General features: G+C 46.9%; 1 protein-coding gene across 3 annotated transcripts in view; it reads right to left on the bottom strand.

The window, feature by feature from the left end:
* Positions 1-17,705, bottom strand: part of LOC109874589 (caytaxin) — a 32,644-nt gene extending 14,939 nt beyond the window's left edge. For 2 of the 3 annotated variants that reach the window (XM_031810072.1, XM_031810073.1), the window contains exons 1-2: positions 16,698-17,705; positions 7,654-7,783 (exon numbers count right to left, since the gene is read on the bottom strand). In XM_031810072.1, coding sequence (XP_031665932.1) covers positions 7,654-7,742 — 89 coding nt within the window. In that variant the 5' untranslated portion in view covers positions 7,743-7,783; positions 16,698-17,705. The remainder of the gene's footprint in view (positions 1-7,653; positions 7,784-16,697) is intronic. The other variant, XM_031810071.1, reaches the window with a different exon arrangement.
* Between the last annotated feature and the right edge of the window lie 1,005 nt (positions 17,706-18,710).

The raw sequence follows: 18,710 nt of genomic DNA on the forward strand, positions 1-18,710 counted from the left end.
TAACAAGAGAATCTGACTGTTAACAAAGGAAGAAATAAGAGGGTGGACGGCAGTGGAGGCTGCTGAGGGGAGGACGGCTCATAATTATACCTGGAACGGAGCCAATGGAATAGCATCTATTTGATACCATTCCTCTCCAGCCGTTACCACGAGCCTGTCCTCCCCAATTAAGGTGCCACCAACCTCCTGTGGTGGATGGCTAGATTTCAGTTTCTCCACTCCCTCCCCCCTTTCCGAATCCCCAACCCTTAACTCTACACCCTAACCCCTCCACAGTCTCTGGTTACCATAAAGATGACTTATTTGGGTGTGGTAATGCTACTGAATTACCAAGGAGAGAGATGAGGAGATAGGAGAAAATAATAGTGTACATTGGGTTTAGTTGTATCATACTAGTGTACATTGGGTTTAGTTGTATCATACTAGTGTACATTGGGATTAGTTGTATCATAATAGTGTACATTGGGTTTAGTTGTATCATACTAGTGTACATTGGGATTAGTTGTATCATACTAGTGTACATTGGGATTAGTTGTATCATACTAGTGTACATTGGGATTAGTTGTATCATACTAGTGTACACTGGGATTAGCTGCCCCATACTAGTGTACATTGGGATTAGTTGTATCATACTAGTGTACACTGGGATTAGCTGCCCCATACTAGTGTACATTGGGATTAGATGCCCCATACTAGTGTACATTGGGATTAGATGCCCCATACTAGTGTACATTGGGCTTAGCTGTATCATAATAGTGTACACTGGGCTTAGCTGCCCCATACTAGTGTACATTGGGCTTAGCTGCCCCTTACTAGTGTACATTGGTTTTAGCTGCCCCATACTAGTGTACATTGGTTTTAGCTGCCCCATGCTAGTGTACATTGGGTTTAGCTGCAGCTCAGAAATATAACAATAGGAAAACACAAAACCAAAGTGAATGTCAAGTAGACCCTTGGGCCTCCTACCAGGGGCAGACTGGCAATCAGGCATTTCAGGCAAATGTCAGATGTGCTGGTCCATTTTTAGCCCAATGGGCCTGTCTAACTTGGGTTTTCTGTGAAAAATTAGAATTTTCTGGCTAATAATTGGATCAGCAAGGAAAAAAATGTGCAGGTGTGTTAGAAATGTCAGGGCCGATTTCTGGTCCCAGTCCGGCCCTGCCTCATTACACTCTGAACATTATAATCATTACCTCTCCGCCCATCCCAGAGCTTCCTCTCACTACTTCTCCACCCATCCGAGAGCCTCCTCTCACTACTTCTCCACCCATCCCAGAGCCTCCTCTCACTACTTCTCCACCCATCCCAGAGCCTCCTCTCACTACTTCTCCACCCATCCCAGAGCCTCCTCTCACTACTTCTTCACCCATCCCAGAGCTTCCTCTCACTACTTCTCCACCCATCCCAGAGCCTCCTCTCACTACTTCTCCACCCATCCCAGAGCCTCCTCTCACTACTCCTCTACCCATCCCAGAGCTTCCTCTCACTACTTCTCCACCCATCCCAGAGCTTCCTCTCACTACTTCTCTACCCATCCCAGAGCCTCCTTTCACTACTCCTCCACCCATCCCAGAGCTTCCTCTCACTACTTCTCTACCCATCCCAGAGCTTCCTCTCACTACTTCTCTACCCATCCCAGAGCTTCCTCTCACTACTCCACCCATCCCAGAGCCTCCTCTCACTACTTCTCCACCCATCCCAGAGCTTCCTCTCACTACTTCTCTACCCATCCCAGAGCTTCCTCTCACTACTCCACCCATCCCAGAGCTTCCTCTCACTACTCCACCCATCCCAGAGCCTCCTCTCACTATTTCTCCACCCATCCCAGAGCTTTCTCTCACTACTCCTCTACCCATCCAATAGCTTCCTCTCACTACTTCTCCACCCATCCCAGAGCCTCCTCTCACTACTTCTCCACCCATCCCAGAGCCTCCTTTCACTACTTCTCCACCCATCCCAGACTTAGTTAAGTTTTCAGTGAGTTAGTCAAAATCAGGGAAAGCAGTGTATAATGTAATGTGATATTGTCTGTTGCAGATATAACCTGAGATATTACCCCAATCATTTCAAATATGTGATTCATGAGCTTGTCTTGAGTTTAAACTGTGCCCATATTCCAGGCCTTATTGAACACATACCTACATCCTGCATCCAAGATAATTAGTGTTTCAAAATGGTTCCTATGTTTCATGTGTACTACACACAACCCTCAACATTCAACGGTGTATGGTTTTTATTAGTCACGTTTCAAAAAAACATTTGTTTCCCCCAGCGTAACCCTGAGGTGAATAACTGATGATGTAATCTGATGATGTAGAGTGTATGTAATCTGTTGATGTAATCTGATGATGTAATGAGTGACCTGAAGGACTATAGAAGCACCTGCTACCCATTGTTTTCCCCCTGGTTCAAGACATGTGCCAGAACACCTGACCCATGTCTACTGTACATACTGATGGGTAATTATATACCGTTGTAACACAGGTCTGTTTTTATGAATTAAAACCGTTGAAATCAGTTTCAAATGATGAGAGTCCGAGCTGAATGTGTAGCCTCCATGTATACTGCTTCAGAATGTATTCACACCCCTTGACTTTTTCCACATTTTGTTGTGTTACTGGGTGAATTCAAAATGGATTCAAAAATATAAAAAACAAATCACCCATCTACACACAATATGGTCTTTGTGGTTGAATCTGTGTTTGAAATGCATTGCTTGAATGAGGGACCTTACAGATATTTGTAAGTGTGGGGTACAGAGATGAGGGACCTTACAGATATTTGTAAGTGTGGGGTACATAGATGAGTTAGCCATTCCAAAATCATGTTAAACAATATTATTGCACAAGGAGTAAGTCCATGCAACTTATTATGTGACTTGTTAAGCACATATTTACACCCGAACTTATTTAAGCTTGCCGTAACAAAGGGGTGTGAATACTTATTGACTCAAGACATTTCACCTTTTTATTTGTTATTAATTTGTAAACAATAAAATAAAATAAACATAATTACACTTTTGACATTATGGGGTATTTTGTGTAGGCAGTGAAAAATGTCAGTTCAATCCATGTTAAATTCAGACTGTAACACAACACAATGTGGACAAAGTTAAGGGGTGTGAATACATTCTGAAGGCTCTGTATGTCAATGTAGTACTACCCAACATCTCTGTTCATGCTAATCACTAACATTCATTGTAATAACTGTGTATTTACAGTACTGTTTTATAATTTATCAATTTGAGGTTGAGAGGTTGAACCCAATGACATGAAGTCAAACATTATAAATCGTCTCAATAGAACTAAACAGATAACAAACTCAGTATTTGGGGCAGCAGGGTAGCCTAGTGGTTAGAGTGTAGAGGCGGCAGGGTAGCCTAGTGGTTAGAGTGTAGAGGCGGCAGGGTAGCCTAGTGGTTAGAGTGTAGAGGCGGCAGGTAGCCTAGTGGTTAGAGTGTAGAGGTGGCAGGGTAGCCTAGTGGTTAGAGTGTAGGGGTGGCAGGGTAGCCTAGTGGTTAGAGTGTAGAGGTGGCAGGGTAGCCTAGTGGTTAGAGTGTAGAGGCGGCAGGGTAGCCTAGTGGTTAGAGTGTAGAGGTGGCAGGGTAGCCTAGTGGTTAGAGTGTAGGGGTGGCAGGGTAGCCTAGTGGTTAGAGTGTAGAGGTGGCAGGGTAGCCTAGTGGTTAGAGTGTAGAGGCGGCAGGGTAGCCTAGTGGTTAGAGTGTAGAGGAGGCAGGGTAGCCTAGTGGTTAGAGTGTAGAGGTGGCAGGGTAGCCTAGTGGTTAGAGTGTAGGGGAGGCAGGGTAGCCTAGTGGTTAGAGTGTAGAGGCGGCAGGGTAGCCTAGTGGTTAGAGTGTAGAGGCGGCAGGGTAGCCTAGTGGTTAGAGTGTAGAGGTGGCAGGTAGCCTAGTGGTTAGAGTGTAGGGGAGGCAGGGTAGCCTAGTGGTTAGAGTGTAGAGGCGGCAGGGTAGCCTAGTGGTTAGAGTGTAGAGGCGGCAGGGTAGCCTAGTGGTTAGAGTGTAGAGGTGGCAGGTAGCCTAGTGGTTAGAGTGTAGGGGAGGCAGGGTAGCCTAGTGGTTAGAGTGTAGAGGCGGCAGGGTAGCCTAGTGGTTAGAGTGTAGAGGCGGCAGGGTAGCCTAGTGGTTAGAGTGTAGAGGTGGCAGGTAGCCTAGTGGTTAGAGTGTAGAGGTGGCAGGGTAGCCTAGTGGTTAGAGTGTAGAGGTGGCAGGGTAGCCTAGTGGTTAGAGTGTAGAGGCGGCAGGGTAGCCTAGTGGTTAGAGTGTAGAGGTGGCAGGGTAGCCTAGTGGTTAGAGTGTAGAGGCGGCAGGTAGCCTAGTGGTTAGAGTGTAGAGGCGGCAGGTAGCCTAGTGGTTAGAGTGTAGAGGCGGCAGGGTAGCCTAGTGGTTAGAGTGTAGAGGTGGCAGGGTAGCCTAGTGGTTAGAGTGTAGAGGCGGCAGGTAGCCTAGTGGTTAGAGTGTAGAGGTGGCAGGGTAGCCTAGTGGTTAGAGTGTAGAGGTGGCAGGGTAGCCTAGTGGTTAGAGTGTAGAGGCGGCAGGTAGCCTAGTGGTTAGAGTGTAGAGGTGGCAGGGTAGCCTAGTGGTTAGAGTGTAGAGGCAGCAGGTAGCCTAGTGGTTAGAGTGTAGAGGTGGCAGGGTAGCCTAGTGGTTAGAGTGTAGAGGCGGCAGGGTAGCCTAGTGGTTAGAGTGTAGAGGCGGCAGGGTAGCCTAGTGGTTAGAGTGTAGAGGTGGCAGGGTAGCCTAGTGGTTAGAGTGTAGAGGAGGCAGGGTAGCCTAGTGGTTAGAGTGTAGAGGTGGCAGGGTAGCCTAGTGGTTAGAGTGTAGAGGCGGCAGGGTAGCCTAGTGGTTAGAGTGTAGAGGTGGCAGGGTAGCCTAGTGGTTAGAGTGTAGGGGTGGCAGGGTAGCCTAGTGGTTAGAGTGTAGAGGCGGCAGGGTAGCCTAGTGGTTAGAGTGTAGAGGTGGCAGGGTAGCCTAGTGGTTAGAGTGTAGGGGTGGCAGGGTAGCCTAGTGGTTAGAGTGTAGAGGTGGCAGGGTAGCCTAGTGGTTAGAGTGTAGAGGTGGCAGGTAGCCTAGTGGTTAGAGTGTAGAGGTGGCAGGGTAGCCTAGTGGTTAGAGTGTAGAGGTGGCAGGGTAGCCTAGTGGTTAGAGTGTAGAGGCGGCAGGGTAGCCTAGTGGTTAGAGTGTAGAGGTGGCAGGGTAGCCTAGTGGTTAGAGTGTAGAGGCGGCAGGTAGCCTAGTGGTTAGAGTGTAGAGGCGGCAGGTAGCCTAGTGGTTAGAGTGTAGAGGCGGCAGGGTAGCCTAGTGGTTAGAGTGTAGAGGTGGCAGGGTAGCCTAGTGGTTAGAGTGTAGAGGCGGCAGGTAGCCTAGTGGTTAGAGTGTAGAGGTGGCAGGGTAGCCTAGTGGTTAGAGTGTAGAGGTGGCAGGGTAGCCTAGTGGTTAGAGTGTAGAGGCGGCAGGGTAGCCTAGTGGTTAGAGTGTAGAGGCGGCAGGTAGCCTAGTGGTTAGAGTGTAGAGGTGGCAGGGTAGCCTAGTGGTTAGAGTGTAGAGGCGGCAGGGTAGCCTAGTGGTTAGAGTGTAGAGGTGGCAGGGTAGCCTAGTGGTTAGAGTGTAGAGGTGGCAGGGTAGCCTAGTGGTTAGAGTGTAGAGGTGGCAGGTAGCCTAGTGGTTAGAGTGTAGAGGTGGCAGGTAGCCTAGTGGTTAGAGTGTAGAGGTGGCAGGGTAGCCTAGTGGTTAGAGTGTAGAGGTGGCAGGTAGCCTAGTGGTTAGAGTGTAGAGGTGGCAGGGTAGCCTAGTGGTTAGAGTGTAGAGGCGGCAGGGTAGCCTAGTGGTTAGAGTGTAGAGGTGGCAGGGTAGCCTAGTGGTTAGAGTGTAGAGGTGGCAGGGTAGCCTAGTGGTTAGAGTGTAGAGGTGGCAGGTAGCCTAGTGGTTAGAGTGTAGAGGTGGCAGGTAGCCTAGTGGTTAGAGTGTAGAGGTGGCAGGGTAGCCTAGTGGTTAGAGTGTAGAGGTGGCAGGTAGCCTAGTGGTTAGAGTGTAGAGGTGGCAGGGTAGCCTAGTGGTTAGAGTGTAGAGGCAGCAGGTAGCCTAGTGGTTAGAGTGTAGAGGCGGCAGGTAGCCTAGTGGTTAGAGTGTAGAGGTGGCAGGGTAGCCTAGTGGTTAGAGTGTAGAGGCGGCAGGTAGCCTAGTGGTTAGAGTGTAGAGGCAGCAGGTAGCCTAGTGGTTAGAGTGTAGAGGCAGCAGGTAGCCTAGTGGTTAGAGTGTAGAGGCGGCAGGTAGCCTAGTGGTTAGAGTGTAGAGGCGGCAGGGTAGCCTAGTGGTTAGAGTGTAGAGGCGGCAGGTAGCCTAGTGGTTAGAGTGTAGAGGCAGCAGGTAGCCTAGTGGTTAGAGTGTAGAGGTGGCAGGTAGCCTAGTGGTTAGAGTGTAGAGGCGGCAGGTAGCCTAGTGGTTAGAGTGTAGAGGCGGCAGGGTAGCCTAGTGGTTAGAGTGTAGAGGTGGCAGGGTAGCCTAGTGGTTAGAGTGTAGAGGTGGCAGGTAGCCTAGTGGTTAGAGTGTAGAGGCGGCAGGGTAGCCTAGTGGTTAGAGTGTAGAGGTGGCAGGTAGCCTAGTGGTTAGAGTGTAGAGGTGGCAGGTAGCCTAGTGGTTAGAGTGTCGAGGGGGCAGGTAGCCTAGTGGTTAGAGTGTAGAGGTGGCAGGTAGCCTAGTGGTTAGAGTGTAGGGGTGGCAGGTAGCCTAGTGGTTAGAGTGTAGAGGTGGCAGGTAGCCTAGTGGTTAGAGTGTAGAGGTGGCAGGGTAGCCTAGTGGTTAGAGTGTAGGGGCGGCAGGGTAGCCTAGTGGTTAGAGTGTAGAGGTGGCAGGGTAGCCTAGTGGTTAGAGTGTAGAGGTGGCAGGGTAGCCTAGTGGTTAGAGTGTAGAGGTGGCAGGGTAGCCTAGTGGTTAGAGTGTAGAGGCGGCAGGTAGCCTAGTGGTTAGAGTGTAGAGGCGGCAGGGTAGCCTAGTGGTTAGAGTGTAGAGGCGGCAGGGTAGCCTAGTGGTTAGAGTGTAGAGGCGGCAGGGTAGCCTAGTGGTTAGAGTGTAGAGGCGGCAGGGTAGCCTAGTGGTTGGAGTGTAGAGGCGGCAGGTAGCCTAGTGGTTAGAGTGTAGAGGCGGCAGGGTAGCCTAGTGGTTGGAGTGTAGAGGCGGCAGGTAGCCTAGTGGTTAGAGTGTAGAGGCAGCAGGGTAGCCTAGTGGTTAGAGCATTGGACTAGTAACTGGAAGGTTGCAAGTTCAGATCCCCGAGCTGACATGGTACAAATCTGTCGTTCTGCCCCTGAACAGGCAGTTAACCCACTGTTCCTAGGCCGTCATTGAAAATAAGAATTTGTTCTTAACTGACTTGCCTAGTTAAATAAAGGTTCAATAAAAAATGACTAATGAACTGCCTCCTCCTTGTTATGATCTTTTATTAAATGTTTTAGTATTCAAACAGAATGTGAAAATACTGAGGTGTGCCAATATAGCCACACTGTATGTAGGTTAGTTGCCTCTGCCAAGAGACCCAGCCTTTTATGGAGTAGGTTGTAGTGCACTCGCTCAATAAACACACGGTTATTGGTTCAAACCCTGCTCTGATCGTTTCCTCATAAATCGCTATGCTCCTCTACCTGGGGAAGTCTTCGTCCTGCCACTCATCCTTGACCTCCATGCTGTCCATGCGTGCCGTGACCTCTGACATGACCTCTGCCGTTCCCATCCTCCAATCAGGGAGCAGGACCAGCCTGGGCCCTAGGGTCACTTTCAGAGAGAGATTATAAACAACATGTTCACTCAAACATTCTTCGAGTCACTGTCAGAGAGACAGAGAGACACAATTGCTCCTAACCAAGGTGATAACTGAGTAACTGTCAGTCAGACACACAGAGATAGAAATTATAACCAACGTGTTCACTCGGGGCTGGAGTCACTGTCTGAGAGAAGCTCTGACAAAGGTTGTGAGGCCGACGCGTAAACTTAATAAACACAAGTGATATTGGCAAGGCTGGTAAGCACAGTATGGAAGTTTTAACTTTTTTCCCAAGACACACAGAGAGAGAAATAATAAACAATGTGGTGGCAATGGGTTCAAAGCGAAACTAAAACAAGTAATTTCCTAACTCTGGTCTAGGGAGTTAGTGCACATCTCTCCACTAAGTAGGACTGTACAGGAAGGCCCCGGGACGAGAGCTAGTCATTTCCATACCCTGCAGGAAGATGACAAACACATAAAACATCTAAGGATGATATAAAATATGATAAAAATAATCAGAGACTAAAAAACAGAATCAACTCATGATGTGACCCTTCACATTGTGCTTATTACAATGATAATGTCCTCTTCGAATGGAACAACTCACAGGTCCTTCTGGATAAATCAAACTGTCCTTGTCATTGAACAGAGTTCGGTACCAGAGACACTACATAGTGCACTACATTTGACCAGAGCTCTATGGGCCCTGGTAAAAACAAGTGCACTGGGAAGGGAACCACATAATTTGGGTTGTGTAAGAGGGGTTACCCTCTGAGCTTCAGTCTACCTTTATTTAATAGATCATGTAATCAAATCACAATAAGCTGTGGTTCAATCTTCATTCAGTACAGTACAACATAGCCTATGTACTGACAGGGTGCACAGTGACGTAATGTTGGTGAATCGTGCCCTGTGCTCAGCTGAGGGTAGTCATGTGTGGACAGAACATCAGGTCTGTGACATAATGTTTCAGGGAGGAGACGCCACATAAATACATTTAGAACAGTATTATACTGTACATATTAACTATGGAATCAATCTCTACTGTACATATTGCCTATGGAATCAATCTATACTGTGCATATTGCCAATGGAATCAATCTATACTGTACATATTGCCTATGGAATCAATCTATACTGTACATATTGCCTATGGAATCAATTTATACTGTACATATTAACTATGGAATCAATCTATACTGTACATATTGCCTATGGAATCAATTTATACTGTACATATTGCCTATGGAATCAATCTCTACTGTACATATTGCCTATGGAATCAATCTCTACTGTACATATTGCCTATGGAATCAATCTATATTGTACATATTGCCTATGGAATCAATTTATACTGTACATATTAACTATGGAATCAATTTATACTGTACATATTGCCTATGGAATCAATCTCTACTGTACATATTGCCTATGGAATCAATCTCTACTGTACATATTGCCTATGGAATCAATCTATACTGTACATATTGCCTATGGAATCAATCTCTACTGTACATATTGCCTATGGAATCAATTTATACTGTACATATTGCCTATGGAATCAATTTATACTGTACATATTGCCTATGGAATCAATCTATACTGTGCATATTGCCAATGGAATCAATCTATACTGTACATATTGCCTATGGAATCAATCTATACTGTACAGTTTGAGATGTAGCTGAGATGTCTCAGTGCATAATATTTGTCTACAGACATGGGTTTGTCCCAAACGCCAACCTATTCCCTATATAGCGCACTACTTTTGACCAGAGCTCTAAGGCACTGCATCTCAGTGCAAGAGGCGTTACTACAGTCTCTGGTTCGAATCCAGGCTGTATCACATCCGGCTGTGATTGGGAAGGGCGGTGCACAATTGGCCCAGCGTTGTCCAGGTTTGGCAAGGAGTAGATCGTCATTGTAAATAATTTGTTCTTAACTGACTAGCCTAGTTAAATAAAGGTTACATTTGAAATATATATATAAATAAATATGGGCCCTGTGTCACGGTTGCCGTAAGAACTGGACCAAGGCGCAGCGTACTTAGAAAACCTCTCTGGGATATGTGGGACGTCCCACTTGGCTAAAAGCCAGAGAAAATGCTGAGCGCCAAATTCAAATCAATTCCTATAAAAATCTAACTTCCATTAAATCACACATGTAAGATACTAAATTAAAGCTACACGTGTTGTGAATCCAGCCAACATGTCAGATTTCAAAAAGGCTTTTCGGCGAAAGCAAACTATGCTATTATCTGAGGATAGCACCTCCGTAAACAAAAGAGAGAAAACATATTTCAACCCTGCAGGCGCGACACAAAACGCAGAAATAAAAATATAAATCATGCCTTTGACGAGCTTCTTCTGTTGGCACTCCAATATGTCCCATAAACATCACAAATGGTCCTTTTGTTTGATTAATTCTGTCCATATATATCCAAAATATAAATTTATTTGGCGTGATTGATCCAGAAAAACACCGGTTCCAACATGCGCAACGTGACAACAAAATATCTCAAAAGTTACCTGTAAACTTTGCCAAAACATTTCAAACTACTTTTGTAATACAACTTTAGGTATTTTTTAAAGTAAATAATCGATAAAATTGAAGACGGGAGGATCTGTGTTCAATACAGGAATAAAACAAACTGAAGCATGCTTTCTGGTCATGCGCCTCTATCAAACAGTACACATGAAGTGACCCTCATTCAAGATGGCCGTACTTCTTCATTACACAAAGGAATAACCTCAACCAATTTCTAAAGACTGGTGACATCCAGTGGAAGCGGTAGGATTTGCAAGCAAGTCCCTTAGAAATCTGGATTCCCAATGAAACCCCATTGAAAAGAGAGTGACCTCAAAAAAACACATCTGAATGGTTTGTTCTTGGGGTTTTGCCTGCTACATAAATTCTGTTTTACTCACAGACATGATTCAAACCGTTTTAGAAACTTCAGAGTGTTTTCTATCCAAATCTACTAATACCACGCATATCTTATCTTCTGGGGATGAGTAGCAGGCAGTTGAATTTGGGCATGCTTTTCATCCAAAATTCCAAATGCTGCCCCCTATCCTAGAGAAGCTTAGAGTTCCACATCTTTATTATCAAGTGAAACTTCAGCAAAACAAAACAATAAACGAACAACGAAACGTGACTACGTGGTGCACATGCACAAACACAAAATAATATGCCACAAACACAGGTGGGAAAAATAGCTACTTAACTATGATCCCCAATTAGAGGCAACGATTACCAGCTGCCTCTAATTGGGAACCAAACCAGAACACCAACATAGAAATGTTAAGCGAGAACACCCCCTCGTCACACCCTGACCAACTACACCATAGAGAAACAAGAGCTCTCTATGGTCAGGGCGTGACAGTACCCCCACCCCAAAGGTGCGGACTCCGGCCGCAAAACCTGAAACGAAATGGGAGGGTTAGGGGGGGGGTGGCTAGTGTCGGTGGCAGCTCCAGTGTGGGTCGCATCCCCCCCCAGACCTCGGATCCGACCATGGCGCCGGGCTGAACGACGTACCTGGACTGGGCATCGGTGCCGAGGAGGGCTCCTGCCCTGGAGTGGGACTGGACGCCGTGTCTGGACTGGGCAAAGGCGCAGAGGAGGGCTCCTGCCCTGGAGTGGGACTGGACACCGTGCCTGGACTGGATATCGGCGCAGAGGAAGGCTCCGGCCTTGGAGCAGGACTGGACGCCGTGTCTGGACTGGGCAAAGGCGCAGAGGAGGGCTCCTGCCCTGGAGTGGGACTGGACACCGTGCCTGGACTGGATACAGGCGCAGAGGAAGGCTCCGACCTTGGAGCAGGACTGGACACCGTGCCTGGACTGGATAGCGTCGCAGAGGAAGGCTCCGGCCTTGGAGCAGGACTGGACACTGTGCCTGGACTGGATATCGGCGCAGAGGAAGGCTCCGGCCTTGGAGCAGTACTGGACACTGTGCCTGGACTGGATATCGGCGCAGAGGAAGGCTCCGGCCTAGGAGCTGGACTGAACTCCGTGCCTGGAAGCTCCAGACCGTTGACCGTCGCTGGAGGTTCCGGACCGTTGACCGTCGCTGGAGGTTCCGGACCATTGACCGTCGCTGGAGGTTCCGGACCGTTGACCGTCGCTGGAGGTTCCGGACCGTTGACCGTCGCTGGAGGTTCTGTACCGTTGACCGTCGCTGGAGGTTCCGGACCGTTGACCGTCGCTGGAGGTTCCGGACCGTTGACCGTCGCAGGAGGTTCCGGACCGTTGACCGTCGCAGGAGGTTCCGGACCGTGGACCATCGCAGGAGGTTCCGGACCGTGGACCGTCGCAGGTGGTTCGAACCGTGGACCGTCCACGGAGGTTCCGGGGAAACGACTGGGAAACGTCACCGGAAGCTCTGGACTGGGAATGCGCACTATAGGCCTAGTGCGTGGAGCCGGTACAGGTGGCACCGGACTGATGACACACACCTCAGGACGAGTGGGAGGAGCAGACACAGGACGTATCGGACTGGGGACACGCACTTCAGGGCGAGTGCGAGGAGCTGGCACAGGACGTATCGGACTGGGGAGGCACACTGGAGGCCAGATGTGCGGAGCCAACACAGGTTTCACCAGACTGCTACCTGGATCTTCTGGTCGAATGTTGAGCAGAACACACTTGCACAACATCTCTCTCATCTCTCTCTCTCCCAACTTCTCCATTGCCTCCCTGACAGTCTCTGGCTCTTCCTGCGGCTCAGCCGCCAGCTCCATGTGCCCCTCCCAAAAAATCTTGGGGTTTCTGTGGCCGTTGTCTGACGACACGCTCCTCCAGAGTTTGCCATTCGGGCTCTGGCACTCTCCTCGGCTCGACCGGCCACCCCTTGTGCTCCCCCCCAAAAAATCTTGGGTTTGTCCTTGGGCTTTCTGTGGCCGCCCACCCCGGCATCGTCGCTGTCCTCCATCATTACCTTCCTTCTGCCGCCAAGGAAGGGTCACGGATTCTTCCCATGTCCAAAACTCCTTCACCTGGTGAACACGCTGCTTGGTCCTGGTTTGGTGGGATATTCTGTCACGGTGTATTGGAGGCGAAGTCAGGTGCAGGAGAGCAGAGTTTAATGAACAGGCACATTTTTATTATAGTTCCAAAAACGAGAGCACTACATGAAACAAACACGCTCAAAAAACGGAAACATAAAAGTAAAGCGCGTAAACGACCACCACATGACATGAAAACAAAATAATATCCCACAAACACAGGTGGAAAAAATAGCTACTTAAATATGATCCCCAATTAGAGGCAACGATTACCAGTTTTACTTGCTATATTTTATTTACTTTGCCACCATGGCCTTTTTTTGCCTTTACCTCCCTTATCTCACCTCATTTGCTCACATCGTATATAGACTTGTTTCTACTGCATTATTGACTGTATGTTTGTTTTTACTCCATGTGTAACTCTGTGTCGTTTTATCTGTCGAACTGCTTTGCTTTATCTTGGCCAGGTCGCAATTGTAAATGAGAACTTGTTCTCAACTTGCCTACCTGGTTAAATAAAGGTGTTCTCAACTAGCCTACCTGGTTAAATAAAGGTGTTCTCAACTAGCCTACCTGGTTAAATAAAGGTGTTCTCAACTAGCCTACCTGGTTAAATAAAGGTGTTCTCAACTAGCCTACCTGGTTAAATAAAGGTGTTCCCAACTAGCCTACCGGGTTAAATAAAGGTGTTCTCAACTAGCCTACCTGGTTAAATAAAGGTGTTCTCAACTAGCCTACCTGGTTAAATAAAGGTGTTCTCAACTAGCCTACCTGGTTAAATAAAGGTGTTCTCAACTAGCCTACCTGGTTAAATAAAGGTGTTCCCAACTAGCCTACCGGGTTAAATAAAGGTGTTCTCAACTAGCCTACCTGGTTAAATAAAGGTGTTCTCAACTAGCCTACCTGGTTAAATAAAGGTGTTCTCAACTAGCCTACCTGGTTAAATAAAGGTGTTCTCAACTAGCCTACCTGGTTAAATAAAGGTGTTCCCAACTAGCCTACCGGGTTAAATAAAGGTGTTCTCAACTAGCCTACCTGGTTAAATAAAGGTGTTCTCAACTAGCCTACCTGGTTAAATAAAGGTGTTCTCAACTAGCCTACCTGGTTAAATAAAGGTGTTCTCAACTAGCCTACCTGGTTAAATAAAGGTGTTCTCAACTAGCCTACCTGGTTAAATAAAGGTGTTCTCAACTAGCCTACCTGGTTAAATAAAGGTGTTCTCAACTAGCCTACCTGGTTAAATAAAGGTGTTCTCAACTAGCCTACCTGGTTAAATAAAGGTAAAATAAATAAAATAAATAAAATAAAAAACCAGCTGCCTCTAATTGAGAACCAAACCAAAACACCAACATAGAAATGTTAAACTAGAACACACCCTTGTCACGCCCTGACCTACTACACCATAGAGAAACAAGAGCTCTCTATGGTCAGGCCGTGACACCCTGGTCAAAAGTGGGGCACTACATCATACATCTGAGTCATTTAGCAGACGCTCTTATCCAGAGCGACTTACAGCAGTGAGTATATACATTTTTGCATTTGTTCGCACTGGTCACCCATGGGAATCAAACACACAACACTGGGGCTGTAAGTGCCATGCCCTACCAACACTGCCATTTGGGACACAGACAAGGCACTGATATGTTGTAGCCCTGATAGACTAGAGACAAGACACTGATATGTTGTAGCCCTGATATAGAATAGAGACAAGACACTGATATGCTGTAGCCCTGCTTGACTAGAGACAAGGCACTGATATGCTGTAGCCCTGTTACAGAGTAGAGACAAGGCACTGATATGCTGTAGCCCTGTTACAGAGTAGAGACAAGGCACTGATATGTTGTAGCCCTGATATAGAGTAGAGGGAACCCATGTGTGAAATCAGCAAATGGGGTTCATCCGTAACCCTAATTGGGACTAAAATGACCAGTCTGCCTCCGGGCCACAAGGCCAGCACTGGACTGGAACTATGATGTCATCACAATCAATTAACGGATTAAATGTTTACACTTTGCAAGTTGTAGCCATCGTTGTACAACTGGATCTTTATGCACAATAATAAAATCTATGTGATGTGTCGTGTGTCTGTCTGCATTCAACATAATGCTGGGAGTCCTTATTGTTGTGTCGTATGTCTGTCTGCATTCAACATAATGCTGGGAGTCCTTATTGTTGTGTCGTACAGTATGTTGGTCTGCATTCAACATAATGCTGGGAGTCCTTATTGTTGTGTCGTATGTCTGTCTGCATTCAACATAATGCTGGGAGTCCTTATTGTTGTGTCGCACAGTATGTTGGTCTGCATTCAACATAATGCTGGGAGTCCTTATTGTTGTGTCGCACAGTATGTTGGTCTGCATTCAACACAATGCTGGGAGTCCTTATTGTTGTGTCGCACAGTATGTTGGTCTGCATTCAACACAATGCTGGGAGTCCTTATTGTCCTCTGCTGATTTGTATATTATGTTGTTAAAGTAATAGGCTGTCACCTCTAATATAGTAGAATAAAAAACATGATCTGGCGACACGCCCAGAAAAATAATTTTGTGTGGAGTTGCTGACTAACGGCAAATAAACTATAAAACTCTAAAACATTAAGAGAGTTGCAGACACTCCACCTCCAATATAAACAATTGTTTCCCCAATAATCCTGTAGCAGCATAGAGGGGGTTGGTGGCAATGCGGTGCACTTCTGAACATATCAGTTGAAACTCTACAGCAGGAGATTACTGTGTGTGCACTCTGTGCTCTCTGTTCTGTCTGTTCTATCGGTTCTGTCCGTCTGTTCTGTTCTGTCTGCAGTGATGTCATTGGCTCAGCAGCCCAACAGTAGCAGCAGTTCATATTGCCTGCAGACATTAACACTACAGAGTCAGAGGTATGACTTGTTGACATTAACATGTCCACTGCTAGAGGAGTTACATCTAGTCAATGTCCCAGACGGCACCCTATACCCTAGTTAGTGCACTTCTTTTGACCAGGGCCCATTGGAGACGCACGCTTAGTTCCAGATTGTTCAGAATAATTCTACAGCTCTCTCACACTCCACCTCTCACATGTCACTTATCCTACTGTCTGATTAGATACAGTCACCCATCACACAGCTTTTTGTATGGGCATGGGACCATGTGCCTGCCCCATAGCTAAAGAGGAAAAAAAGTCAGGACATTTAAATGATGCATTGCATACACTCTCAATAGAGGCATTGATAATATGATCAGACTGTACTGAACACCCAGACTGTAGGGGTGTATGCTGCTACATCTTCATGCCATTCTGATGACGCAGACACTCAATAGGTACATTGATGATAGCATTAGAATGTGCAATCAACAGGGTATGTAGGGAATAGGGAATAGGGAATAGGGTGCCATTTGAGATGCTGTCCCTGCGTCATACTCCATGTCAGCGATCCTAACTCTGGTTGATGAATAGAAAAAGACATTGTCTCTGCCATTTGAACCAGATTAGCTGAATGTAACGATGCATGAAAGGTCAGCTGATTGATATAGAATGGGCTCAGGACTAGAATCATTGGTCCAGAGTACGTCATCATCATCATCATCATCATCATTATATCATCGTCATCATCCTTATCCTCATCATCCTCATCCTCATCATCCTCATCACACAGAACAGTCCTAGAACTGAACATTCTGAACACTCTAAGGAAGGACGTCACTAACTGAGGTAAAAAAAAGACAGTAATGACAGTATATTGTCATTGGCCTCATATACAGTAGTCGAAACATAGTCGAAACATATTTGAAACATAGCCTGTGCTCTTGCCAACTCCATTGCTGTCATTGTCAAATCAAACCTGGACATGACAATGAGTGGCAGGGAGTTAGCATGATAATACAAACAGATTGGCACTCAGGCTAGTAGAACACAGTAGAGTATAGAATACTCACATTCAACAGGAAGTTCTCTGTCTCCTGTAGCTGACTCTGAATGTCTCTGTTGTTCTTCTTCTGTAAGGCAGTGACTTCCTCTTCCTCCTCCCTGTAGTCAGGGAAGCCCAGGACAATCCACAGTTAATGCTAGGCGATGAGACCAGGTGAGGTCAGGTGTAGCATGCTATGTGTGCCAACCAGGGGCTCTGGTCCAGGCTCCAGCCCTGGGTGACACCGCTCCAACACTGTTCACCTCAGCTCCAGTTTGGGACTGCTGCAGCCAGAGAATGGCTCCCCGTGGACCAGATGTGGTGCTCCCTGGTGAGAGTGGGTGGGTAAGAACTACAGTATATGGTAGAAACATACACCTCTGTTCTGTTCTGTTCATCAGAGCTCCCTACTCCTAAAACAACAGTTTCTCATCTTGTCCAGTTGTGGTGGGAATAAACATTACTCTCCATGTAACCCAGGTTGTGTTGTGATGATCCATCTGTGGCCCTTCATTCATAGCTGGATCTCCTCTTCATCTTCTTCAGAGTTCACATACGCTAGAACACACACACACACCGTCCTCAGCTGTAACGCCCAGGCAGGCTGTCTAATCTCGCTGTGATGACATCATGGCTGTGGACGCTGTGTGAAAATGTCATCTCACCTGCCTGATTCCCACATATTCTTCTTCTCTCTCTCTCTCTTCTTCGTCTTTTGTCTGTGTGAATCTGATCGACTGGAGTTATAATCCACAGCCTGTGGTAGTATGATCTGGTTGGTTTTGTCTTCTATGAGCATTTATTCGTGCCTACGTCCCTAGGTTTTCATATACGTTTATCCCTCACAAGCTGTTAAAGATGGATGATTCTTTATCCACACTCTTCTGTGGCAACAGCATCTCTCTCTCTCTCTGCCCTCCTCTTTCAGCTGCTCTCTCTCACTTTTTAATAAAGTCCTCCTCCACATAATTCCTCTCCCTGCTCTCTCTCATTCTGCCTGTGCCACTGATGCTAGCATTTGTTCTCAACTCTCCCTCCTCCCCCTCTACTCTCCCTCCTCCCTCTCTTCCCCTCTACTCTCCCCCCCTCTACTCTCCCTCCTCCCTCTCTTCCCGTCTACTCTCCCCCCCTCTACTCTCCCTCCTCCCCCTCTTGTCTTCCTCCTCCCCCTCTACTCTCCCTCCTCCCCTCTTGTCTCCCTCCTCCCCCTCCTCTCTTCCCCTCTACTCTCCCCCTCCCCCTCTACTCTCCCTCCTCCCCCTCTACTCTTCCTCCTCCCCCTCCACCCTCTCTCCTCCCCCTCCTCTTTCTCTCAGTACAGTTGCATGGCGCTCTGGGCAGTGTCAGAGAACAGAGAGTAGCATCTCTCCCTCTAGCGCTGTAATGCACGCTTCCCAAGCGGCGCAGCCACTGGTTTTCTGACCGTGCCATTGGCTGAGAGGGTGAGGTGAAATGCATTTTGGGGTATGTTTACACATTTTATTATCCACATGAGTTCTAATCGCAGGCTGATTCCCAGCATGCTGCATTTTCATCAGGAGACCTTAAAAGCTTTCAAATATACTACGCATTAGACCTCACAATTTATACCAATACTATATTACTGACATACATTTGACCTACATGTTCAAAGTATATATACAATATGTGTGATAATAAAACAGTCCTATTGTATTGTCTTCTATTGTACACATTAAGATACTTTTACTTTTGGCACAAGGTTGACACAATGAGCTCACCAGAAGCAGCTTGAGTTAATTTCATAAAAGGGCAAATTGAACAGAGACATGATCACTTGAGTCTTAGTATCTCAGAGTAGAAACACACAGTGCTTCGGGTTAGCTTGGTTTCAGAAAGGTGTTTTTTTCTAGTTATAAGTTCTTTATGTATTGAGTCCTATTCATATCTAGTCATGCGGAATAATGGCCAGTTGCTTTCTTTATGTCTTGCACGTAGACCGCTTTGTCCAGAGGACACACTCTTATATCGCATCGAGACGGCTAGCTTAGACTCCCAGGGTAGATTCAGTGTCAGCTAGTCT

Source organism: Oncorhynchus kisutch, linkage group LG30 (genome assembly GCF_002021735.2).
Source record: "Oncorhynchus kisutch isolate 150728-3 linkage group LG30, Okis_V2, whole genome shotgun sequence".
NCBI lineage: Eukaryota > Metazoa > Chordata > Actinopteri > Salmoniformes > Salmonidae > Oncorhynchus > Oncorhynchus kisutch.